Genomic DNA, 27,137 nt, shown 5'->3' with positions numbered 1-27,137 from the left:
TGTTTCTAAAGAAGGAGTGAGATCCTAAGCTGCTGTAACCTGTTGTCACCCTGTCAGCTTTAAGGGAAGTACAGCAGTAGCGGGTTCACCTCTGCTCTTTAACCTTAGTAGGGCTGCAAGGCTGATCTTGGCAGAGAGATCTAGACCACATTTCCTGCATGTGAAGTCTGAACAGTGATACTGAAAGTCCTGCCAAGGAATGTGTTTCTCTCTGCCACTGTTTTTATCTGTGTGGTTTGTGCCATTGCTTGTTAATAACTCAATGCCATAGCACATTTATCTCCTACGTTTGGCAATTTTGAGAATGTCTTCCTCTAGCAATTTTGTATCTGAATGATAGGTTATCATTCTTCTTCAGAGCCTTTTCATTAAATGCTTTTGTTGTACAGAGCAATATTTTCTCAGTTCCTCCTTTCCTATGACTTCTAATTTTTCCCCATGCCAAAAAAATATCAGTACCACACCACTGGAATAACAAAACAGCCATCACTTCTGAAAGTTTAAAACATTTTCCTTGTATCTTGGCATATTACATTGAGGTGAACTGAAGTAACCCTCATTTGATACCTCAGGTTTAAAAAACTGTCAATATTTTGCTGTTGTGAGAATGATACAGGAAGACCTGTCTCCGTTTAAATAGATCTGCTCCAGGGATGAAGCTGCTCTCAGGAAACGTACCCTGTCTCTGTCTCAAAGGGTTCGAAATAAGAAGGGTTTATTTTCTTCGCTAAAAGGACTGGACACATTGGCAAGAAAAGGAAAAGAAAAGAGACCTTCCATAACTCAGGTAGGTCTTGCTGCAGAGAGCACAGAACGGCTTGTTTCTCCTGGAGCTCATTCTGCAAGGTGCTCTTGGTACATACAGTAGAAGATGTTTGTCCATCAAACCTGCATCCAAGGGTTCAATAGGTGTGACAGACTTGCAGTGGGATCATCACTTGTGAGTGTATATACCTAAGTTTGTGTTTCTTTGTGATAAATAAGACTGGTGAATGACAGGTTTTGACCCACTAAGTTAATTAGTAGCAGCATAAGACCATCAGATTTTAATTTGTAACAAAACTTCTCTTCTGGTACATTGCAAACTGTTTGAAAGTAGGGTTTCTCTGGAGATAGCATGTATGCATAGTCCTTAGGACAGTGTGTGCTTGTTTGTGATTGGGACTGAAATACTGTTACAGTTGATTACAGAGTAACACAGGTGATTTTTCAAGGAGAAAGGAGGAGAGACTGCTGCAAAGACAGCTATCTTTGACATTGGCCTCTCAAAACAACACTTGGAAGTACATTTTAGCAAACAGAAGAAGAATTCTGTCATGCAAGAGATCAGCTGTTGGTGTAGGCAGCTAACAAATAATACCAGGCCAATTTACAGCAGCTGTAGGCTTGGCACAGGCTTGATGTTTCTGGGTCAGGCTGGCTCCTGGGAGAGGAGCTATGCTGATGCATGGTCCCACCAAAGGGCTGCATTACTGGTGAAACCACAGCATCTCACAGCAACTTTTTCTCTTTGTGAAACTAACGGTCTGTGCACACATTCAGTGTAAACCCCACACTTCAGGTGTCTGTGCTTTCTCAATAAAAGCACAGCTATATGTGAAACAAACATTTGCTACCTTTTCCCTGAAAAAAAGTAAATGAGAGCAGAAACACTTCCTGACAGCAAAGCAGAAGGCATAGAGGTGTACCCACACTCAGATCACTGCTGTTTTCGTTAGTCTCTGCCATGTCTGCTGTTACTCCTGCAAAGCAGTATTTTGTGCGTTGTCCATTAGGTAACTTTGTTCCTATTATTCTGTGGCCCTGTATTTTGATTTAATTAGACAAAGATCTGTGATTAGCACTTGGAAATTGGCTGTTCTTGCACATCTGCTAATCTGTTGTGGAATATTTAAACAAACCTATCTGTACGCATCTTGCAATAGCCACAGAGCTGATGCAAGAGATTCAGTGTTGCAAAATAACACATAAGGATTTTCTGGTCTAGTGGTTTGTATTTTTAATAGGTAAATATCTATGTGTTCCACAGGCATTAAGCTTCTTTAGGTGGCTGTTACACATTTTAGCATATTGATCGAGATGTGTTAACATGGTGAAATTGATTAATAAAACTCAAGTCCGTCTTACAAAAGAGGGAACTGAAGGAGAAATTTTCTCCAGGTCATCCTTTTCACATAATTTTCCCTGTGCTCCCTAGCAAGTGAGTCTGGTCTGCGAGTCTTGCACCTTTATTTCTTTATTAATACAAGCCCTGAGGGATGAGATGTTATGCCCCTTAGCTCTGTTCCCACCGGAGCTGATACCTCGCACAGTTTTTAACTGGGTAATATGTCTTCTCATAAGCTTTATAGCCCATGAAGGGGATTCTGTGGAGCTCAGGGACAGGGAATCTTATACCTGTGGCAAGAAGAGGAGGTTCCTGCTGCCCTCACAGCGCTTTTCTAAGCACAGAGAAGGGAGCTCTGTCACAGGCAAAGGTACCCCTAGTGAGTCTTCACCCTTCTTATTCCAAACCTTGCAACCAGCTGGTCCAAAAATGTGTTCATTTTCATACACAAGCTGAGGTTCTTGACATTTTATTTTTTTTTAATTAAACATCCTACAATACAATTAAGGAAATGTAAATGCTGAGTGTTGCATATGAATAACACCACGCAATGATTCATACCCATAAAAGTGAGGAATTTTTAAGGGCATGGCTTGAAAATTGACCCATGAACCTAGAAGGGGGCTGAAAAGAGAGCCACATCCTTGCTCAGATTTGTGTATATGCAGATAATTTTATATCAAAATCAGAATAGGTCTGAGGCTGACTTTCTTGTCTCTTTCAGCCCACTGGGAAGCTGGGTGAATCAGAGAAGTGGAGTTCCCTTCTCTGCTCATTGTGTTGCGATGTTTCTGTCAAACAATAGATTAAAAAAAGTCTTACTTTCTTGGATTTAAGTTCGTTTGACTGTAGCTGGTATGTTTTAATCTGACATACCTTAGCTTCAAAATCAGATGGTATATTTTTCAACATTGTTTTGTCAGAGAATTTTTTAATTGTATCTTGTTTATTTTTATGGCATTAATAAATAATGTTCAGAGTTTCTATGCTCAGAGGCTTTTGTAAACATTAACGTAGTGGCTCAGTCTTTTACAAATCAGTTAATAAAACTGCACTGTAGCAGATGGGGGATGTCTAGGCTCACATTATCCTCAGTTTCTTAAATGCTTATCTTCTTTCTTATGTCTAAATGGTGAACTGTTTTGAGAAATAATAAGGAATAAAATACTTTGATTACATCTGTGGGTGAGACAAGGAAGTTCAGAAGTGGTGCCCTTTATTTGCATTGGCAGACATTGGCTTTTATATGAAATCTTAAGAGAGAGTTTGTTGTTGTCTTGGATTATTTGGAAGGCTTTTGCTAGTACCAAAAACTAAAAAAAAAAAGCTCAGATATAAGTCTGATATTGTCCTGATTTTTTGTCTGCAGAAGGAGTTAAAAAAATGCTATTTATATTTGCACCTTGGTAGAGTAATGTTATTATTTGCAAATCTCAATGTCCTGTATAAACTGTATATCACCAAAATATCTGATTGTATCCATATGCATTTATTGGATTTTAAAAATTTTCATTAATAAGTCTAATACCTTTGTGAGATGCTAGTAGTTAAGCTTCCAGATGGGCAATGTACATTTCAGTTTCTGCTTTCATCACTTTCAAAGCAGACACAGTAATTAGTCAGCTATTTTCATTACTTAATAGTGTGGAGTTTGGGTCAAGTATGCCTTTAAAGCTAAGCTAAAAGTTTCAGTCAATACTGTCAAGCAAACTGCTTGGTGAAAGAGAGATGAAAAACTGTAGGATAGGAAGTTTTAGAAACCAGCAACAATGGTTTGAAATAGTTCCTTGAAATCATGGTGAGATTTGTAGCTGTACTTAGCAGTATTCTGAAGGTGAAATTTATAACTTCCAGTGTAGGGCCTGATTTGAAGGTAAATGACTTTAATCTTATTGCTAAATAGTAGATAGGAAAACAGCAAGGATATGAATGTTTTTATACATATTTGAATATATGTGTGTGCATGTAGCTTGAAAGAGAAAATCTGCTTAAATTTTCTTTATAGATTTGTATTTCTTTATTAATTCTAGTCAGAGTAAAGCAATCAAAAGTACAAAAATACCCCCTGGGTTTAGCAGGTTTATATATATTTATTAATTTAATTTTTAGTTTTTACTTTTTTGAAGGATTTATCCAACACAGATAAGAAGTAAATGTGTTTATTTGTTTAACAAACTTATTTATCTGTAATATTTTCAATAGGTTTTTGATTCAGCTGGAGGACATGGATTTGCTGGTGTTCAGAATTCAGCCAACTCTGCTGAGGTAAGATATGCCTGTCCTCGTTCCACATCATCATGTTTTTGAATTCCTGAATGTATTTCATTAAGTGTATTATTGGGCTGGTTCAGAAACCCTGAAGAGGTTCATAAAATGCAGTTATTGTTTAATGACAGGATTGTAATTCTGCTAACGAAACCACTCTAACATAAGTTTCTGAACATTCGTGTAGTCTTTAAAAAAACCAAACAAACTCCAAACCAAAAAACTCCTCTAGAAGCTTCTTCACAGCACTAATCTGTACAGTCTGTACGCTGTCTGAGAAAGATTTGGGAATGAGCTTGTTTGAAAGCATCCTTCACAGTATGGCAAATCATAGAATGGTTTGGGTTGGAAGGAACCTTGAAAGGTCATCTTGTCCAACCCCCCTGCAATGAGCAGAAAAACCTTCAACTAGATCAGGGTGCTCAGGGTCTCATCCAATCTTACCTTGATGGTTTCCAGGGATGGGACGATACCCAAGGTATATTTTTCCCCTTTGCCTACTTCAACAGAACCTTTGTATTTTGAGTATAAAAGCAATAAAATCTATATAAAGTCTGCAGAGCATACCATCAGAGAAGTGAGAATTAATGTATAGCTGGAGATTGCCCAAGTAAAGGAAGAGAATGCAGCATCCCCCCAGCAGCATTATCCAGTTGTGACTGATGTTCTCTGGTGCCCAGGAGGAGGAGAGCTGCTGTTTGTCCCTACCTGGCCTCAGTCATGGTCCCTCTCCATTACTGCAGCCTCCTTAGGGGATACCAGTCTGGAAGCAAAGCAAGACACTCCAAAATACATGACTGCATATCTGTAGGACCAGTGAATGTTGTCTGTGTGCTGTGGGGCTTATGTATCCTCCCTCAGTAGGCTTGTGCAGGCTCCAGATAAAAACATCAAATTAAGTCTTAGGTACAAGGTTTCTGGACTTTCTTTTCTGAATGGATTTCTTTTCTAGATGGATTTCTTTAATAGCAACATGTGTCAGACTCAAAGGGGTATTTTTCTTCCCATCTACCCCTACCCCTTTTCCTCCTTTGTGCCCTGAACCAGATAGTTTCGTGATGCAGTTTAAATCTTGAAAGACTTTTAAAAATAATTCTACAACACTGTTCCATTTCAACTGAGTTTGTATACCAGGTATTAGACAAGAAGCCAAAATCTGCATTTAAACTGCAATGTTGCTCTGGAAAATGATTAACTGTAATGAAGAGCTTTAGTGAATCTTGTGAGGAAGGTTTGAACAAAGTTCATCATTTCTCATAGATTTTTATGAGGGTTTTTTGTATTGTTATGTAGTACGTGGTTTATTTTCTCATCAAGTGCATTTATTTAATGGCTAGGTAAGAAAGAAATGTATAATTACACAGAAGTTATGCTACTGGGAGAGACATCTCCTATTGACAGCACCTACCCCTATAATGCTGTTTTGCCTCCTGAAATTATCTTCACATTTTGTCTGTTCTTTGAAAAAGTGTATTGAAACACCTGAGGTCCCTTTTTTAATTGACCACTTGCATGTTATTTCCTGGGCTAGGAAAGTACTTAAACTAAATCACTCCTCTCTTTTCAAAATAAATTATAATTATGAGGTATTTCTGGTTGATATGATCTCCTGTAGTGAACACTTACAAATTCCTCAAGAATGTAGCTTTGGATGTGGCATTAGATGGCATCCATGTCCCATCTCGGAGACAGCAAACACAATTTGTTCCTGTTCAAATCTGTTAAAACATGGAAAGGTTTGCCATGTGAGAAGTGGCAAAATCCTGTGGGTGCAAGCCCCTTAAGGTTTCTCCGAAAGGGTTGTGACACCAGTCCCTTGGTTGAATGCCGATTCCCTTGTGTCTGTGAGGGTGAGGGAGCTGCCTTATGCAAGAGTATCTGCTGTGGGTCTCCTGTCCCCTGGCCTAACTGGAGCATTTGCTCTTCCTGAACCCTTCTGATGAGACAGAGAAATGTTTTGAAGGGACTAGGGAGCAGGCAGAATGAAGTCCTCTCCCTTTAGTGCTGTGTTGGTGAAGGGACGAGGTCTTTCTTCTTGTATCAACTCTAGATAAAGCAGCCTTCTCCAAATTCAGGTAGGGGCTTACAGCCCTGTTCCCCACGTAGAGGGGGACCAGCAGGAGGGCAATGTGGCTGCAAGGTTTTGGGCCAGATTTTACAAATTTAGCAGGGTTGTGTTTCAAGACTAGAAAAACCCACTGAATTTAGGTGCTGAGCAGAGCTCTGGAGCTAGAAAAACATTATTATTATTATTATCTCAACTCTATTTCTAAAACCTTTTCTCAATGGGTATTAAATATAGCGTAGGCATTTTTAAGATCCTGACATTTTGATGAATCATACGACAACTCAGAAATGATTCATCATAACTCTGAAAACCGTTACTCTGGCATCAGCCTGGTTTCACTGGCTGATTAAAAATAAATAAAAAAAACTCCAACAGAAACAGCATCAAAACTTTTATAAAATGCTGCCTGAGGAGGGTAGCAAATGATAAATCGTGGAATCTTCTGGAGAGACTGTATTTTCTCTGAAAAGGATGATAAAACAGAGGCAAATAGTGGGAGGAAATGATGAAGTAACCTATTGGTCCCGCAGCAACCCTGTGGCACAACGTGTGACAGTCTGAAAATCCTGGCGCCTCTTGCTGGAAAATTGGATGGCTTGTTATAACTTTATGTGGCAATGAATGAATGAACTATTGTGGAATTAGTCACTGCAAGCATAACAGGAAAAAAAAATCTCTTTTCATGTCAGATTTTCTGAGGTGGAAAATGTGGATGAAGCAATGGTACCTTGACTGCAGTTAAGGAACACAGTCATGTTTAGTAACAGAGGCGAGTTTAGCTCAAGCTGTATGCTTGAGCATCACTGTACATGGCAAGGAATGGACGTATCTCACATTGGCTGCAGAGCTTTCTGTCCTGTCTTAAAAGCTTACACCAAAAGCTGGCCTTGAATGTAGTTCTCATCACCTTAATCCTCTATGATTTGAGGTTTGTTTTTTTTTTTTTCATCTCTGGCAATAGTGAGATTTATTTCGGTTAGGCGTATTTGAACAGCTGCTGTTGCAGTGCAATAAACCACTGTGGTGGTTGCAAACCTTTGAGCTGCTGGGAGCACCTCCCTTGTTGATGCAAGCATAGCATTGATTTTCCCTGGAGGAAGCCACCAGGGAATTCAGTCTGACTCATTTGTACTTCACTCTCACAACCTGCCTGCCTTGTCCCCTTTCTCCTTTCTCTTATTTACACTGTGGAGGAAGGTCAGCTTTTATTCCCAGGCACTAGATTTAGTGCTGAGAGAACTTTGCTTCTAAGGGAATTATCTTCTTCAATATCACCAGTGTTACGAGCAGTCTGCAACTACAGCCACCGAGGTCAAACTTCACCTGGTGGATTTCATTACTGCATTAATTACAGTAGCATAACATGATTCCTGTTTTGTATAAGTAGTAGCTGAATTTTAGTAGGATTGCCATGCACCTGTGTTAATTGAAATTTCACGTTCAACTAGTTAAAAGGGACAGTTGAGCAAGATAGACAAGATTCATGAATGCCACTAGTTCATTAATATTATTTCACCAAACCAAAGTTATTTTGGCATCAAATTATAACTATGCCACGTTCTGGGTTGGCTGCAACTTGAATTTCTACATTGTTTGGTAATTACCTGGACAGCATTGCTTGCTTCATCATTTTCATGGCCACATTTGCTATTTGGAAAAACAAAATAGTATTGGTCTCTCTGTTACTACTGGTAGATTGTTGTCAATAACTTTGCTGACTGCAACAAGCGAAGCAGCTCTGTGCAGTGATTTTACAGCAGCTTTTAATTGCAGTGCACCCCTGGGCTTGTGTCATTATGGAGAGGAGGAAGAATTGCATAATCGAGGGTCTTTATATAGGCAACAATCCCCCCAACCAACAACAAACTAACCAACCAAAAATACTAAGGAAATAAACATTAAGGATGTAGGCACTCCAGAGAACAGTTCAGGATATCTTAAGATATGTCTTGGGTGGCAGTTCTGCCACTTCATGAGGTTATTGTCCCTTTCCAGTGACTGCATGGGGAATCAAGGGACCTTGTCTGCATAAACTCAAATGTCTTGATGTGGGTATTTAAGTGATATGCTGAATAGGCAGACCCAAATACACATGTGAAACTTCAAATTCTGAACAGCTCTTGGTGTTTTTCTTCTCCTTGTGTGGCTTCCTTTGAAACATGCAGCCTCAAGTGCAGTACAGGAGAAGGTTTGAAAGTAAAGGGTGAGAAAGTGACAGGGAATTTATTCAGGGTGGATGTTGTTATTTGATCAAGTGGAGTGGCTTTGGAATGAGAGAGAATGTGAAGCAAAATGGTAAACAGGCAAATATTGTTGCCTATGAAACAATATGTTCTTAAACTGTAAATAGAATGGGAGCACTTTATTCCTGCTTTAGTACTTTATTATGTTATGACTAGCCTTGCTCCACAGTGCTCTCTGCTGGAAGTTTACTGTATTGTCATTTTCTGTCAAAATTACAGTAATTACGTTTATTTATTTATTTATAGAGTTATTTATAGAGTTATTTTACAGTTAGTAACTAGGTAAAATTGTAGTAGTCAATTTTTCTTCAAGATTTACTTCCACTGTGATATAATACCAGGTAATTACATATATCCACATTGAGTTAAATCAACAATTATAATCAAATAAAGATATAAAATCCCATAATGGGAATGTACAGGAAGTGCAATCTGATCTTTAGAAAATAAGATCTGTAGTGAATAAGAGCAGGTAACAGAATTCTTTCCCTGGCTTACCAGGGAAATTCACAGCACTGTGTCTAAATACATAATCAGTGCAAGCTGCTAATGTAATTGTGCTTTTGCTTGTTTGTTTTTGGTTTTGTTTTTGTTTTAATATCCACATATCTTGTACATTTCTCCCTTGTTTCAGCAGCAAGTCGATGATTATTTGAATATCTACTGTTCAGTACCAGAGAGCATCCAGAAGGAGAATGCTTGGGAAACACAGACATATGTTCATTTCTGTGATGGCCAAGGAGTGGCACTGACACTCAAGCCAGAGCACAGGGTGGAGGATGTTCTGTCTTTGGCGTGCAAGGTACTTACTTTTCATTCACAATTGCACCTTATTAATAGTCGTGGACTTGAGAAGGAACATAGTATATCAGAGGATGCCTAAATAGTGATAAGATTATCACTATTATATAATAATCATACAATAATTATATGTAATATTAATAATATATAATATTGTAATACCAGCATCTCCCAGTCACTGTCTCAAGGCACATTGCTCTCTTTCCTTTAGTTATGTTATTTATATGTTGTAGCCAAGGTCGCAGGATTGTGGAAAGGTTTTCAAAAGGTGTTGCTTAAGACAGTGCACAGTTGATACTTCAAGAGCAGAGGCAGTTTGCCAGGTAGTCAGCCCCTGAGTAATCTCAGCACATGTCCACTCTGCGTTGTCCTTGCAGCAAACCTGGTTGTTCCGTGCAAATTAATCACACAGGAGCGAAAGGGAGTTAATGCCAGGAAATTAAGACAGTTAAGACTGCTGTGATAAAGGCTATCATATATGTTTGATTTTTAAAGGAACTTTTAAAACTTTTAGTTAAGTACCAGTTCTATTTGTGAATTTCAAAGCGTGAATTCCCTTGTGAAAGTCAGTGCCACAATTTGAGAGGGTTTGCTATAGGTCATGGGACAGAAAACTGAGTCACAGGTTGAAGTCAAAATAGAGATGCTAGTTTTAACTACAGACCAAACATCAGCACCTCTAGAACATCGCAATGTACCTAGCACTTTTGTCTCCACACGTGTCAGTGCTTGAATTTAGCTCTAACTTCAGGATTCAAGTCACTTAAATTATGCAAACAGGCTTTTTGGAAAAACTAACTTTTTACCCCTGAGTTCTGTTTTCTGGTAATTATACTGTATTTATTTCACAAGGGGAAAAACAGGAGAAGAAGGAGTCCTGTGCTGTACAAGATCCAGCTGTATCTTTTGGCAGAGGTTAGGGTGAATTTGTAGGTGAGGTCATTAAACTGGCTTGAAGTTAATGAATTTTGAGGCTTCTAATGAAGGAAAGGACCCAATTTAATGGCTTATTGCCCCTGTTAATATTGCAAACAAACAAAAAACCAAATAAAATTAAGTTATACAAATTTTTAAAAATCCAGGGTAAACTATGGTTTTAAAAATCAAAATAAGCACACTGACTTAGCGAAGTCCCATTGTGTCTCCATAGCATCACTAAGAAGAAATTATCTTCTTGTGGCTTTTCCTGATGGAGACTGAATCCTGGAGAAAACATTTAATGCTTGCCTTTACTTTTAAAACCTTGTCAGGCAAAAGGATGTCTGAGACATGATTTGGCCACCAGGTGGCATGGTAGAGCTGAAACATTTTGAAGTCCTTAAAGTGGTGTGCAAGACCCCTGAAGTAGGAAATAAAATTAAGTAAAATTAAGTTGAAAAGGAAATTCCTTACTTCTCTTACTGCATCATTCCAAAATATTTGTAATTTTCAAGCTGACTTTTAATTTTCAGTTTCTGTATCGCATGAAAATTTAGTTTTAAATTATTTGATTTTTTTCTTAAATGTTTTTCTGTTTTATTTTGTCTCTCTATTCTGTGTGTAAAGCTTTTCATAAGCATTCTCTAATGCTGAATACTTTCTGCTCATCTATCCTGGTTCTTTTTCTTCTTACATTTTCATTCTGCTCTGGTGAGTGTAAGGAATCTTTCTTCTTAACAGAACATGTTTGAATGTTATGTGGATAAGGATGAAGTTCACCGGGGTTGTTGGTTTGTTTGTTGTTTTTTTTCCCTTCACCCACGCTTTATGGGGTTTCTACTTTTCTCATTTCTGTTTTCCGTCTGAGGTTTTTGGATAGCATGTATACAAAATCTTGTGCATTTACATTGAATTGTTCAGGATACAGAACACATGCAACTCTTAAACTGTAACACATAATAAAATCTTAAGGTAATTACTATTCACTCAGTAGATTTAGATTTTGTAAGCTGCAGAGATGCACTAAAGGGGTTAAATAACCCTCAGGGAGCTTGTCATTCCTTCTCTTTCAGAAGCCATGCTTCCTCTTGTTTTAGAATTATTGCTCTATTAATATGCTAAAGTGAAATGTTTTGTGCCGTGGTGTCACCAGTATCCTGATTTTTCAGAGCCTCTCATCAGGGACTTGGCACTTTCAGACTAATATCTTCGGGGAATATTCCTGTTTCCCTTTGACTTCCTGTTGAGATAGGATCTTTGCTTTGACCTCATGGTGATAAAAAAAATACGTGGAACTCTCTGATCGTAGATGAAACCCAGCAATAAAAATAAAATCCAATAAAGGCAAACCCTTAGGGAATCTACTTGCTATCCCATCCCCTCTCCTAACTGCCCATACATGCATATGCATTTTCTATATCAGGAACAAAACTTACTGAACAGAACTGAATTGTTAAAAGTAGTCATAGAAAAAGGTGGCTGTGAGTGTTAAGTTCAAAAGGACAAAAACCAGTTGTGATATCTTTGGAAACATATATTACTGCTCAGTTAATCTAATAGCCAAGACATTGTGTTTACGAAAGGATCTGGGGGGATCATAAGGCAAAATGGAAATTGCTCTTGAACCTTATCTTTTAAGCAATGCATCTGATTTTGTTTATACCACAAAAATAGTTGGAAAATTACTTTTGAGGATTGCTTTTGCATGATTTTAGAAGCTTTTTTTGTGTGTGTGTCACTTCTTTGTGTTCTAGGATTCTGGAAATAAATAACGAATTCCAAACTATTTTTCTTCCTTAGATGAAACAGCTGGAGCCAAGACACTATGGCCTTCAACTCAGAAGACTGGTTGATGAAAATACTGAGTATTGTGCTCCTGAACCATACGAGTACATATTAGACCAGGAAAGTGTGACTCCTTTTAGATAAAGCTCTGTCTGCAGCTGCAGTTGAATTGTCACCTACAAATATGTGAAATTTAGATCTAAAATAAGGTTTAAAGCTGTTCCCAGACTGCATTGTGTCATCCTTATTCACACTTTTGAGTGGCTAGGCACTGCAAACACTTTCTTCAAGAACTGTTTGAAGATTTGAGTGAGGCTTTTTGTACAAAAGCAGAGTGTCAGTCTCTACTTCAGGCTGGGTTTTTGATCTTTAGCTTTAGTCTCACTGATAGCAGTGATGCTTACACAGGAACACAATGCTCTGTGTGAAGACAGCAAGTCTTGATGCAAAGAATAACGTGCTTGTTTCTCACGCTGTATCTTTGGGTTTTGATGCTTATATTTTCATAATTTGATGACTTGTGTTACTGTTTTTTTCCAACAGGTATATGATGAAATAGAAATTTGTCCATTGAATGTTTATCATGTTCATCTTACAAAGAGTGAAAACATAAGTGATTATGGTAAGCTGTCAGGAATTCTCTTGTATTCTTCCCATTGCTTACTTTCTCTCTTCAGGACTTTTCTGTCTCTGAGAGCAGGTAGAGCCATCCTTGATAGATCAGAGTGTGAGTCTGCAAGTGTCTTTCTTATGTTTTGGAAGAGACCACTTTCTAATTTTGCTAAAATGACCAAATAATTCAAGCATGAACTTGTCAGAAAACGAAAGTCCTTTGCCAGGATTAATAAAAGTGCTGTCAGTCAGGCCATGGTCAAGGTCTGCCATTTTTTTGTAGTGGGATCTTCTCTTGGCACCATATCAACAGTGTCCTTTGGAACATGTTCTGACAGGCTTTTTGTCTGTGGGAGGCAGTTATGCCTAGGAATAATTATATACCTTGCAAGGATACCCTTGTAAGGCAGCTTTGTGCTGTTTTTTAGCTGCAAGTCTGCAATAAATTATTCCTTTCTGGACTGTCCCCCTCACTGGTCTATATAGTTTGCTGCTTTACAGTTTGGGTTTCCAGTTTTTGGACCTGTTTAAGACACCTCTTTGTCTGATGGACATGAGCTGCCTGTTATTGAAATGTCATATGGAGTGGAGGTAGAAATTACTTTTTGAAATGTGATTTTTTTTTTTTTTAACAGCAGAGTATGACATTTCCTGGGAGTTGAAAAGTCCTGTTAATTTTAACAGGCCTAACAATAACTGGGAAACAATGTAATAATTTCTGTATGCTCTGTGGGTGTGTTCTCACAAGAAGTACCCTCCTTCTTGTATAGAGTCAACTAAATACACAAAATAAAATGGAAATGTCCCCAAGGAAGTTTATTTGATTAAACCCTCTTTTATTTCAGGCTTTGCTGTCACAGCACAAGTTGCTGAAAATGAGCATCTCACCCATATCTTTGTAAGTGATGTACTCCCTGATGGACTGGCATACAAGGAAGGTACTGTATCGTGGTTGTGTTTAAAACTGTTCTTCATTATTTTTTTAAAATCCAAAAACTTAAAGAAGGTTTAGTAATGCTGTCTGAAACAGTTCTTGGCTTTTGCTGTTCACCATTATCTTTCCTGAAGACCATTGGAAATATGTGATACAGGAAAAATAGTGTACACAGTGTAACTAAACTATCCTTTCAATACAGTGGAGAGAGTTCTTGTTCAGCCTTGGAGACAAAGTCTGTATTCAGTCATCCAACCAAGTACTTTTGTGTGGAGGAGCAGAATGGAGAAAGAGTTAATCTCACACTAGGGAACCTCCTTGATCAGTTTCTATGACCCATCACTTCCACCTTTTCTGGCAAGGAAAAGTAGCCTTCCTCCCCAAAGTAGTTTTCTGCATATATTTCTGTGAGTAGCTTCTCCACGGCACTGCTCAGAAACTGTGTTTCTCTTCATCAGCACATTTGAGGATCACCTGAGTTCTGCTCTCTGAAAAACAAACCCAGAGAAATGGAGACAGAGATATTAACTTGCTACTTGATGGTGATGTCTACTTAGTTGTTGCTGACCTTGAAAGACAGTATTTGCCACTGTTTAGATTTATATAAAAGCTGATAAAACTCCATTCTTTGTTGTTCCAGTTTTGCATGAATAATTTGATCTGCGTGACTAATGTTGTGCTATTCCCAGATAATGAAATATGTGGTATGGTGCTGTATACTGGTGGTATCTGGTTGTGAGAGGTGGCTCTATTCTAATCTTCTTGAAAGCTCTGCTGCTTTCCCACCCACCCATTTCTGTGACATCTTTAAACAGAAACAACTCGCTTGCTGTACTATGTGTAACACCTATCAAAGTAAGCATGAGGTCAATCTATATAATTATAGCACAAATAAAGATCCTGTTGATTCTAATGGACTTGTTGTAGGATTAGACTGTTTGAATTCAAACCAAAAAAGTAAAAGGTGAATCACTATAAGGTTTGGTTTGTGACCATTTATGTTTTATATTACCTTTTTTTTTATTTTTCCTTCTCTGCTTTCACATGCTCCCAGGGCTCCGAGTAGGCAATGAAATCCTGAGCATAAATGGAGAGGCTGTGTCTGTTCTTAACCTCAGGCAAATGGAGATGCTGTTTTCACAGAGAAGTGTAATGCTCACAGTGCGAATGACCCAGCAACCCTTATGTGTATCCTGGTCAGATGGTGACATTTCCCGGGATCCGAAGAGTTTGTTGCCCCCTCCAAACCAGTCACAGCTCCTGGAAGAGTTTCTAGATAACTTCAAAAAGAACACAGCAAATGGTAAGAGGTTGACAATAATTCCATTATTTTCATCTCACTTCGATATCATTGTTTTTTAAAACTCGGTTATGTTTAAAATTATATGCTTGCCTTAGAAACACAAGTACAAACTGTTGAAGTTCCATTTATGCTCAGTATCTGTCTGTTATTTTATTATTTTCTAGGGAGTAGAAGTGGAAAAGAATATGATTATGTCTGCAGGGAAAGGATATTATTTTAATCTGTTTGGCTGCACCATCCGGTATTATCAAGTGCTCTCTTAACTGTTCTGTGTCATCTTAGGTACCTCCAACATATGCATTTCACAGGCACCAGTGGTTGGAATGTTGTGATGACTTTCAGAGGCGGAGTATTGTTCTGTGTTTACCATGGTTTACATGAAGGTACATTAAGGGTACCTTCAATGCAAGAATCGTCATCACCTCAGAAAGGAGTCATTTAGCTCTGCTCCCACCCAGTGTTCCTGTTGGGTGCAGCTGCCCACTGAGTAGAATAAAGCCCATGAAAACAGCTTTTATAGGGATTGTCTTGCTCATATTTCTTACTCAATGTAACCGCTGTATTAAGTGTTGAATGGAGGATGTATCCTAACAGTGTTGTGTCAGGATTGTGATCCCCATGGGTTTCTGTATGATGACCACCAGGCAGGGAAGGTGCCTATGCGGTAAGAACTGTTCCTGGATGACATCACAACCCCTCGGCCCCAAGAAAGTGCCGATGCTCACTTTTGGGTTGCCTTTTTGGCTGGAAATAGGAGGTGGCACATAGGGGACCTCTGCTATGTTGGGTGGAGGTGAGCTGTGGTCACCCTTCCCTTCCTTTAGCTGGTCATACTTTGCTGGAGAACTACAACTTCTGATACTGGAACGCTTGCAAATGTCTGTCTAAAATAGAAAGTACGTGGGGTTTGCTTACCTTTCTTCCCATGTCTTGACTATTTTTCAAACAAGATAGAAGGAAATTTAACTAGTTTCTCACTTTGAAAGGTGCAGTTTCCTCACTGTACCTGTGGAGGATGCCAGTAAAATTCTGCAGGAAAGCTAGCCAGGATGCACTGCTGTGTGAGGGGAACAGCAAGAGGTACAAAAAGGGATTGCTGATTTTTATGTATAATTATGGTGGCAAGTGTTTTCTGATTGGAATTTTTTTGTAATTAAAAATGGAAGAAGAGAAAGAATCACATAGGAGAAGTTGCTAGAATGGATTTAATTATAAAGGAATTTTATTAGGTCATCTTTTGAAATTAAAAGAAAACTGCATACAAGATTTGTGATTCAGTAAGTAGCATCTCTCTCAGGGGCCTTATTTCAATTTAAAATACCATTAAATTGACTAGTGGCACATAAAAGTTAGTGTCATAAACCAAAAATTATGATAAAGCTAATTAATTACATAATTATACCAGGGCTATCATCCAGCTTATTGGCTTGATATCATAGGCCAGCACTACCTGGAGTATTCAGTGTAATAAATGTATGTGTCCATTCACTAGATTCCTCATTCCTCCGGGATAAATTTGCAACCTGTGCAAATATTCCATTATAATAGGAAATTACTGGAGTATATATTATGCTTTAAGCACTAGTAGATAAAGGGACATAGTGTATTTGCTTTTCTGCTTAAAAGCAGTTAAGAAAGATTTATTTTCTGTACAAAGAGAACAAATAGTTCTAAATTAAGCTTCATGAGAAGAATTTTTATGTTTATTGAATTCAGTGCTTAGTGTCTGATCACCTGATCAAGTTCAAATGGAAACAGAAGAAAATGGCATTACTTTGAATTAATAGATAATCATAAAGGGTTTAACTGTTCTGTGTCCTGAATTGAATAAGATTTTAGATAAGCAGAGGGGGCATTTAATGATCCAAGCAGGGATTTGGAGGCTAGAGACTCTTAAATTCATATCCAGTCTTTATGAAATCATAGAATCATTAAGGTTGGAAAAGACCTTATAGGTCATTGAGTCCAGCCTTTGACAGAACACCTCCATGTCAACTAAACCATAGCACTCAGTGCCATGTCCAGTCATTTCTTGAACACCCTCAGGGATGGTGACTCCACCACTTCCTGGGCAGCCCATTACAATACTCAACCACCCTTTCAGTGAAGAAATTCTTACAGATGTTCAACCTGAACCTCCTCTGGTGTAGCTTGAGGTCATTTTCTCTTATCCTGTCACTAATTCTCTGGGGGAAGAGGCTGATCCCCACCTTGCTACACTCTCCTTTTAGGTAGTTGTAGAGAGCAATAAGATCAACCCTGAGCCTCCTTTTCTCCAGGCTAAACAACCCCAGCTCCCTCAGCTACTCCTCATATGACTTACTTTCTAGACCCTTCTCCAGCTCTGTTGCCCTTCTCTGGACACACTCCAGGACCTCAATGTCTTTCTTGAAGTGAGTGGCCCAGAACTGGGCGCAGGACTCGAGGTGAGGCCTTGAGTGCTGAGTACAGAGGCACAACCACTGCCCTGGTCCTGCTGGCCACACTATTCCTGATACAGGCTGGGATGTCTTCCTTGGCCACCTGGGTACACTGCTGGCTCATGTTCAGCTGGCTGTCAACCAGGTCCTCTTCCCCTGGCCCACTTTCCAGCCACTCTTCCCCAAGCCTGTAGTGATGTATGTGGTTGTTGTGAACCAGGTGCAGGACCCAGCACTTCACCTTTTGAAACTCATACAGTTGGCCTCAGCCTGTTGATCCAGCCTGTCCAGATCCCTCTGCAGAGCCTTCCTCCAGCAGATCAACACTCCTGCCCAACCTAGTGTTGCCTGTAAATTGACTGATAGTGTGCATCCAGATCATTGATGAAGATATTAAACAGGACTGCGTCCAACACTGAGTCCTGGGGAACACCAGTCATGACCTGCTGCCAGCTGGATGTAACTCTTTTCGCCGCCACTCTCTGGGCTCAACCATCCAGCCAGCTTTTTACCCAGCAAGGAGTGCACCTGTCCAAGCCATAAGCAGCCAGTTTCTTCAGGAGAATCCTCTGAGAGACAATCTCAAAGGCTTTACTGAAGTCCTGGTAGACAATATCCACAGCCTTACCCTCATCCACTAGGTGGGTCATCTGTTATAAAAAGAGATCAAGTTGGTCAAGCAGGATATACCTTTCCTAAACCCATGCTGGCTGGACCTGATCCCCTGATTATCCTGTTTAATACTGCTCTGTCTCCTTTGGTACAGTTGAGTGGGTCACTCTTAAGACCGCACTTTTCAAATATGATTTCTAATGTTTGCTTGTCCATGTTGAGTCTGTTCTTCGAAAGCAGCACCTTTGAAAGTCAGCTGGTGCTAGCAGAGGAGACCTCTTTCAAAAATCAAGCACAATTTGGCTCCAGGTACAAAGAGTTGAAAACCTTCTGCTGTTGCCTCCCTGTTTTTATAAAATTTACTCTGTGTTTCTAGAGTACTGTGAGGATTAATGTGCCAAAATTAACAAGTGCTTAGAAAATGGAAATTTTCAGCACGAAGTCAGACAGTAATGCCCTGCCTAGCACTTAGTGATGACCACCAGACAGAAGCAAAACAGAATTTACTTTAAATCACTGGCTTCATATAACCTGGGTGGTAATAGTTTGTCCACATTTGTTTACAGTTTTGTAGCTGCTCAGCTAACTCTGGTGAGTGCCTTTTTCTACATATTCTGCTACGTTGAAGATATCCGGTTATACCTTGTGGCAAACTTTGGCAACCTTTACTGTACAGAAGGGAAGTGATTGACTTTCTCCAAACCCACTAACTCTGCCACTCCTGAAAATCATTCCCAGGGAATTTTCTGAGAGTGATTCATTTTCTCCAAGAGGTTGTTATATCCTTGTAGCTGTATTTTGGACCTGCTGTGGTTGTGTCATTTGATCTGCCACATGGCAATGCTATGTTCTTGCTGCTTAGCTGCTTGGCTAATCATGAGCTTATCCTGGAAAAGAAATGAGATGAAATACTTTTAAAAAATGCACCTATAAATGTGGAAACCCAAATAACAGAGCAACTAAATTTGCTCCAAGCTCCAGTGCTAAGGAAATTAAAAAAGTATTTAAGTAGAATTAAAAAATGAGGGAATTGGACTGGAATTCTTACAGCTGTGGAGGAAAAAATGCCTCATTTTAAGATGGCATGGGTATCTGAGGAATAAACAACAGAGAGGGCGCATGATAACTATATATTTAGGTCAATGCTATGTGGGTTTATGGTATATCTATGGAGTGCTGAGGCAGGAGGTAGAAGCATTAGTAGGTGTGAAAACCCATTGCAGAATGCAAGTTGCTGTCAGAGTTGGACGGGTTTTTTTTCAACAGTGTGTTTTTGCCAAAAAAAGCTGTCATTTTGGTTAGCTGACACTGTTGAAATCAACACTAATTTGTAAATAGAACTCCGTGATTAAAAGCAAAAAAAAAAAAAGGTGGTGAATGGTAGTTCCATGATGAAACTTTCATCTGTGAGGGTTAGAAAGCTAAATGGGAAAGAAACAATTAAAAAAAAAAATTAAAAAAAATAAATTAACGTAGTTGTTCCTATGCTCCATGTTGTATTCCTCATCTGTGGGTAGGGTCTGGGTTCCTATCTGGCCCACCTTTCTAGAGGTGTAGTCCCAGGAGCAGTGAAGAAGGCTTGGGTGCTACTTACTAGGAGAAGACTTGCTCCTCCTCTTCCTCTAGCCTTCGTTTCAGCCCCACAGCACTCCTCCCACCCCTGTGCTGATAACAGCACTTGCTGAGGCCCTTGAAGCTAATTAAGGAGAAATCTTTCTCCCTCACCCCAGCCCCTGCAAACTCAGGGAGTTGACGTGATGGGTGCAGAGTCCTGACAACAGCCAGGTAAGGAGGAGGAGCGGGGAGTAGGCAGGTGCTGGGGGAGAGCTGGTCATAAGAAGAGTTACTCTCAGAGGCAGCAAGCTCTCCTTCAGTTGACCTCCCCACAGAACACCTCTCTAGCCATTTTGGAGCATGGATTTTGCCCTCTGCTTTCCCTCCTCTTGCACTAATCCCTGTGGAGTGGTATAGTCTGGGACATGCCAGTTTGAGTCACTCCCGATAAAGCTATTTCATGCTCTATAAGGCATGGCTGGAGTCAGGGAGAGTCAGGCTTTGTGCTGTTGGACAAGTGGCTGGGCTGTGTGCTGGAGAGGAGCAATTACATTTCAGCTCCTGCTCTGCTAAGCACTGAAATACTTTTGCGAAGTGCCACTGCTTCAGGAGGAGGATCAGTGGTTTGAATCCTCACATGGAAAAGTAGCTCTTCTGTTTACCAAGACTTGAGCAGCTTCTGATTTTAATCATAGTAAGGACACACAGAAGCAAAGCACATCAGTTGTCCACAAGTTTAATTTTGATATGACTAAATTATTTTAAAAAAATATATTCTTAATAATAACTAATTTGGGTTCAATTCCAAGGTACCTTCTGTTTCAAATGCAATTTTTTAGGTGGCTTAGGTGCCTCTGTAAAGCGTAACTACAACTCACTGCTTCTCCAGAAGACTCCATTCAGCTTCATCAGATACCACTGAGTTAAGGGAGGAAAAGAAAGACAGAGGTCAGCTCTGCCAGCTGGTTCTCTGCAAGTCACTGTGCATGCCTTTCCAGATAGCAGTTCCTACATCCTCTGTGTGTACCACTTAAGAGAAGAGAGAAAGTCAGGAGGACTAAGCTGGTCTCTAGCCTCAGAGAGCTGGGGGCTGTGCTTGGAGCACTGACTCAGACCACTCTGCTTATTGCTGTTTGCCTGTAGTTTTTCAGAAACGTCTTTAATGTAATGTTAAAAGCATTTTGTAAACAAAAATAAAACTAAAACTTAACTGAAAAGCATTTCTAAAATAACTTCTACTTTTAGTTCTGCCAAATCAGGTCCTCTTTGTCTAGCTGCTGTTTCAACATTTAAATTCTCTTCATCATGCCATAGGGCACATCTCTCATTGTGCTTCATGTGAGTGTAATCAAAGAAATCTGTTTTGATTCTTTCACAAGAAATTCTTTTGAGCTCACAAAAGGTGAATATTGCTTCTTAGCTTCCCGAGTCCTAAGGACACTCACAATCCTGTTATATATGGGCTCTGATCTGTGTGAGTTGTGCAGGTCTGCATACATTGCTACCTTTTGCCTACTGAATCTAATACCAACTATCTGATGGTTTTGTGTGTTGCAAGGCAACATATTAGTACCTCTCTTTAACATAGATACATAGTTGTCTATGCAGCATGACTGCTTGTCTGCCTGAAGTTAGATGACTCTGCTGGGTTTTCTTTTTTTAGTTATTAGCCAATTCAGCAGGAAGCCATATAGATGTGATAGAACATACTCATCAGAGCAAGGTTAAGAGGTGAGGTGTGTGTCGACAGTAGTCTTGGACAAGTGTAGTAGGTTGGCTCCTGCTCCAGCTGTTTGTGTGCTGTTAACACAAGTGTCTTTGTCCTGCCTTCTTGTTAATCGCTGGGAAAAGACTAGGTCTGGCCTGTGACAACACAGGGCACTGTAGCAGTGTAGAGGTTAATTCAGAGAAAGCATTTGTCTCTTCGGAAGCTGAATCCACAGGAACGAGCACTTGTTGCCTATGCATGTTTTGCAATACAAATGTTTCCCAAGAGTGGTGGTTTAATGAACTCTTGCTGCTGCTAAACTGTCCTGTTGGCTTTCTGCTAGATGTGTGTATTGCAAATTAAAAGATTGCTTATGCTATAAAATGGGACAGTCTTAAATGCTCTTCATTGTTCTTTTCTACTGACAGAGCATTCTGTTCTGCTTTGCTAAATGCTGCTATGATTTAACCCCTGTGAAGTCAGCGGGCCAAATTGTTGTTCTTTTCCTGGCGTAAACTCCATTAAACCCTGTATAGCTGCATCTTCTGGCTCAGTGATATGTAGGCATAGATCATTGTATTGCCCTTCCTACTGAATTCTGTAGAGTAACAATATGGATAGCAAAAAGATTTATTAATTGTGATAAAGTTAGAGACATCCACATATAGACTAGTGCCTTACGCATGATTTGAAACACATCAAACAGTGGATGTTCTGTGTTTCACAGAGGAAAGGCAGGTTGAGTAATTATAAAAACTGCCTAAGCTAGCCACACATCCTTGCTAAACTATTAAGTAACTCTTTTTTCCCCTTTTTCCTTTCTGTTTTCATTAATATGAATCTGAGATGGAGAAGAAAATGTACCACTAGGGTGGTACACTTGAAACCTGGGCAAGTCTAGCTCCATTAGCTTTCCAACTCTTCTCAGTGCAAATGACCTCTGACAGTAGTGAAAGACATCACACATGAACAATCCTGCACTAGGAGCAAAAATGAGGAGAGGGACCATTGACAGCACTCCTGCATGTCTAGCAGTAGCAGCCTGGAAGATGTAATGGCAGCAGTAGGTTGTAGCCTTTGCTGACTTCTAAAGAGGATGGTGGTGACCTAACATGGATTCTGCTGTGTCTTTGTCCTTTGTACTGCAGCCACACGTCTCCAGTTGTTGAACTGGAATAGAACGGTGATGCACTAGCCTCCAGTGAGACTGTATGCAAGAAGGCATTTGTTAGGAAACAAATGCATTTAGTTAAAAATTGGAGAAGCTAGTGTGAATTGTTAATCTTAAAACTGAAAAGCCTAAACAGCTGTCTGACTGGCAGATACTTAGACAGAGAAAGTTTAGAATGTTAAATAACGCTGTAAAAACGTACTGCTGAGATGCAGGGGCTAATCTGGCATTGCTACAGAAGTACAGGCAGCTATTTCTTATTATGTGGCTAATTTGTATCTCCTATTGATTCCTGAATTAGCCAGTGAGTCAAATTACTTTGCCTCACTATGAGCAGTTGATGGACAAAGGAACTTCCAAAGAATCTAAAGGACTCTGCTCCAGCTTCAAAATGGATGTTTCTGTAGATATTCGGGGGAGGGGGGGATAATAAAAAAAAAAAAGAAGTATAAAGCAGCCTACAGAAAGTCAAATTTGCACATGTAGGTGGCTGACTGGAGCTAAGCCACTGTTCAGCATGTGGCTCAACATGTCCTAAGCAAGCTGTATGACACAAGAATATTTGCACAAACATACTGGTTTTTTCTATACTTAAAATTATAGAATGTTTGAAGAAGAAGTGTCACTTTCCTCCCTGAAGGGTGAGAACAGTGGATAAAGATTTGTCCTGCTTGAGCATTTCAGATCCTAGCCCAAAATATGAGTTTCTCTTTGTCTAGGCAGTATCACATATGCAAAAAGAAGCAGCCTAGTTGTTTGGACATTAGGAAGCACGTAAAGCACCTTCTTAAATTTCACGGTTTGCTCCCTGAAGCCAAAACATATGGATGAGAGGGGCCATGAAGGGAACATTCTTGTCTGGTCTGTAATTGCTTGTCTTGTTTGATAACAATTAGTCTTGTTAGTGACAGGCATCTAGTAATTCTATGTTTAAGAATCCTATCTAGGAAGTCTGATGTTATGACAGCTGTATGCTAATTTTCTTTCCAAATTTAACAGCTTGAACGAATTCCTGAATGAGTTTCTAGCTATGCCAAAGAGTCAGTTTTTACAGCCTTGAAGATAAGCTGAGAACATACTTTCCAGCCAGTCCCAAAATACATTACAAAACACCAAGAGCACCAACAAGTGATAAAAGCCAAAATATCTTGCAGAGATTTAGTAATTCCTTAATCACTGAATTTAGTTAATTTTATTTGTGTTTCTCTAATATGTTTAGTTTTCTAGAAACTGAAGTTACTCGTACTAGTAGGCTCTAGTCATATTAATTTAGCAATGAGAATTTGAGCTAGTTGTTATCTGAAGTTAGCTTAAAGACTTTCAGAAAAACTTGAAAATTTTGTAAGCGAAAAGAGGAAGGTTTTTTTGAAATTATAATAAATTTACTATTTCAGTATCTTTTTTAACAATTGGTTAAAGCAGCGTGAAGGCTGTAAACCCCTGTACAGTTAACCACATAATTCTGAATTTACTCCAGTGTTGGAGTGTGACTGCTTAAGTACTAATATTTGCCTGTGAGTACCAACCGTGGGGAAAAAAATGGACTGGCACTGTGCAATAGTTTAAAACTTACATAAATTCCATTAATTGATCTAACATGAACATTCATTTAAATCTGGAAAACTTAACTGGAGATTAATAAGAATCTGCACTTGGGGTCTATTGTACCTCAGTCTCTTGCCCAGATTCACAGAAAACCTCAATGAAGATAAAAAATGAATCAAATTGCTTTGGCTTTCAGCTTGAAGTGGTAGAGGATATGGTCTGTTTCAATGGATATTTCTTATCTGTAGCTGCAACCTACCCACATTCCCTTAGACTGTTTTCTTAGTGCTGAAGTTGTCTGGAGAGTTTTTGGTCTAAAAACCATAAATCTCTTCATGAATAAGCCCTGTGTATAGCAGTCATTTTTCATATGTTGAGGCTTGTACTATTAGAATATGAGTCCAAAAATTGATTTGTTTGTTTATTTATTTGCTACTATGACATGCAAAAGAAATAGATGAATAGCTTGCTCACTTTTCCTAGGTGGAAATTAAGCTCTCCATGTGTCACTTGAGCTGGACCATTCCTGTGTTATGCACTCTGAATTTTTCTTCAGCTGATGTATCACCAAATTTCTAATCATCCTTCTCTGGCAAAAAGAGAGTTTGAAGGAAAAAAACTGCTTTTCTATGAAGGCCTTGAAGAACTCTATGCCTTCAAACACCTCCTGATGATTCCTGACCTGGGCCTTCATGATGGAAACCCTGGAGCAACTCCAGTGTCCTCCTGTATCACAGCTTTACTAAACCTTACCTAGCTGTATGCCCACGCTTCGTCTTCTAGAGACTCCTCACTCTTACTAGCAATTTCTCCAGTGCAAATGGCCATTGTGAGTCAGTTAATGAATCTTCCATGGAATCTTCTATTGCTTTTCTTCTTCCTTACCACTGTTAGTGTGATTTTTGCAATCTAGACAGAAATCTAAAAGGCTGTAGAAATAGTGTGGGCTCTGTCCTAAATGCCAGCTGCTGGATGCCCTTTCCATGCTGATCCTGGGGATAACATGAGCCAAAGAATTGAAAGGTCTTACCCTTATAAGCAAGACATATAAGTTATTCATAGCTGAACTAGTGAACCCAGAACCCTTCATATCTCTAGTGAAACTTGGATACCTTCTTTAACAGAGACTGTGAGAATGTCTCTTGAAAGTCATTCAATAAATTCCTTTGGATCAACTGTTACTTTTCGAAAACTCTTTCTTGTCTTTCAGAAAGGAAAAGGCTACAGAAGGAAATGCTTACAGACCTATTTTTTCTGCTTCATTACAAAAGAGTAAATATACTGTTGAAAACCTGAAATATATTTAGTTGTGTTGAACCAAAAGAAATAAGCACATGTGTGTGTGCTACCTGCCAGGTTGAACTGTTCAACTGAAGCTATGAGTGCTGGTCTCCTAGGGAGCATTTTTAGAGCTCTATATTTCTCTTCTTCAGGCAATGCTGGAATGGTTCACCTACCACTCCCTGTTTTTCAGTAAGTCTAAAGGCATTAAGACCACCAAAGCTTTGTTCCTTTCTGAGAGTTGGCTCAGACTTTGGTATTGTTTGCACCAGGGATTTTGGAAATGTTTGTTATCTTCTCTTAGAAGTTTACTTTTGTCTTGGTAGTAATACTGGCTAGAAAAATATGTGAACTGTAAGCTTATGATAATAAACTGATCAGTCTGGAGAATTTGCACAACAATGAAAAATGCAGCTTTCCATACACCTGCCTTAACTTTATTACCCAAATGTAATATCTCATTTCCAGCTAAACCATGCAACCGTGTTATAGAAACTCTCTTTAATGGGGAGAGGGAGAATATCTACATGCTGAAGATCGGCTGTGTTATGTTTTACTGGCAATTTCTAGAACATTTGGGAATTAGTGAAAATATTGAATTCATCTTTTCCTAGTGGACAGCCTGGGCCTCTTACAATTCTTATAATTGTTGATCCTACTTTTTTTTCAAGTGACAATTCATATTAATATTCCAGAAATGATGCCCACTTTATTGCTGTTTTGCCACATGTGTCTGAAATCATTGGACAATCGAAGTGTTTAAAAATTATGTCAGTTGCTCTGATCTGAGATCAGGGTATCAGTCTTCTACAGACTGGACCAAGCCTATCATAACCGTTTGAACCAATGTGTGTGTTGCCATATCTGAAACATTTAACTACTGGACATTAAAAACTGCAGCAGAGAGAACAGGAAGTGAGAGCCCTGTTTCCCTTTCAAGTGCCAGAGAACTACAAATAAGAAAAAGATTAGTTTGTGGCAATGTAACCACTGGAGTTCTTAATGAATATCTGAGACAGAGTCAGCAAGAAGCTGAGGTGTAGGACAGCTGTCAGGGCTTGTCACCCACTTGCACTTGTGATATAAATATTCTCTTAGTAATAAACACTTTTTGTGTGGATCTTTATATACCAGTTATTATAAAACTTAAAGTATTGCTGGTGATAGACAAACCTAGGATGGGAAGGGATTTTGAGGCTTGGCATGTCCAATCCTCTGCTAGTTAAGGCTTTGGACAACTCTATTGATACATTTATCCTATTCAATTTTAAAATAAGATAGACTGTTTGAATTCTTTGTGCCCAGGTAAGCCTGTTCTGGAAATTTGTTCATGTAATGGTTGCAAGCCAGTCTTCTAATTTTCACCTTAGACATATTCCTGGCCAGTGTTATGATTGATCAGTATCTGCTGCCCTTGACCATTGCTTAAGTATCTCTAGCTCACAAGTACCTGTTGTTAACCCCTTTTTCAAACTTCCGTGCTTTTCTTCTCTCATGTTTCCAACTCATGAGTCATAGATTATAGAAGGAATTGTTCTTACTGATCCCTGAAACCTTGTTCTATGTGATTTTATTCTAGAACTACAGCTTCATCTTCAAGGTCATCCTACATTTCCTTTGTACATCTCCAGTCATGCTCTTAATTAATGCTGTATATTAACTTCAGATGATTAGAGTATTTAATTGGAGTACTTCCTATTGTACTTTATTTGCTGAGACAAATAATGAAAATATAAAGTAAAATTTGTCCCCAAAGTCACCTTGGACAGAATCTACAATCTAATTTACCAGGCCTAGAAGTTCGTTCAGA

The 27,137-nt window shown here is 39.1% G+C and overlaps 1 protein-coding gene across 9 annotated transcripts in view; it reads left to right on the top strand.

Moving 5' to 3' along the window:
• The window catches only part of TIAM2 (T cell lymphoma invasion and metastasis 2), a 188,006-nt gene that overhangs the window by 121,825 nt on the left and 39,044 nt on the right, over window positions 1-27,137 (top strand). For 8 of the 9 annotated variants that reach the window (XM_027631056.1, XM_027631065.1, XM_027631031.1 and 5 more), the window contains 7 exons: window positions 641-787; window positions 4,310-4,372; window positions 9,318-9,485; window positions 12,203-12,307; window positions 12,731-12,809; window positions 13,645-13,737; window positions 14,788-15,036. In XM_027631056.1, coding sequence (XP_027486857.1) covers window positions 641-787; window positions 4,310-4,372; window positions 9,318-9,485; window positions 12,203-12,307; window positions 12,731-12,809; window positions 13,645-13,737; window positions 14,788-15,036 — 904 coding nt within the window. The remainder of the gene's footprint in view (window positions 1-640; window positions 788-4,309; window positions 4,373-9,317; window positions 9,486-12,202; window positions 12,308-12,730; window positions 12,810-13,644; window positions 13,738-14,787; window positions 15,037-27,137) is intronic. The other variant, XM_027631097.1, reaches the window with a different exon arrangement.

Source organism: Corapipo altera, unplaced genomic scaffold (genome assembly GCF_003945725.1).
Source record: "Corapipo altera isolate COAL_440 unplaced genomic scaffold, ASM394572v1 2b, whole genome shotgun sequence".
Classification (NCBI taxonomy): domain Eukaryota; kingdom Metazoa; phylum Chordata; class Aves; order Passeriformes; family Pipridae; genus Corapipo; species Corapipo altera.
The sequence above is the reverse complement of the archived record's forward strand: the minus strand, read 5'-3'. Positions and strand labels throughout refer to the sequence as shown.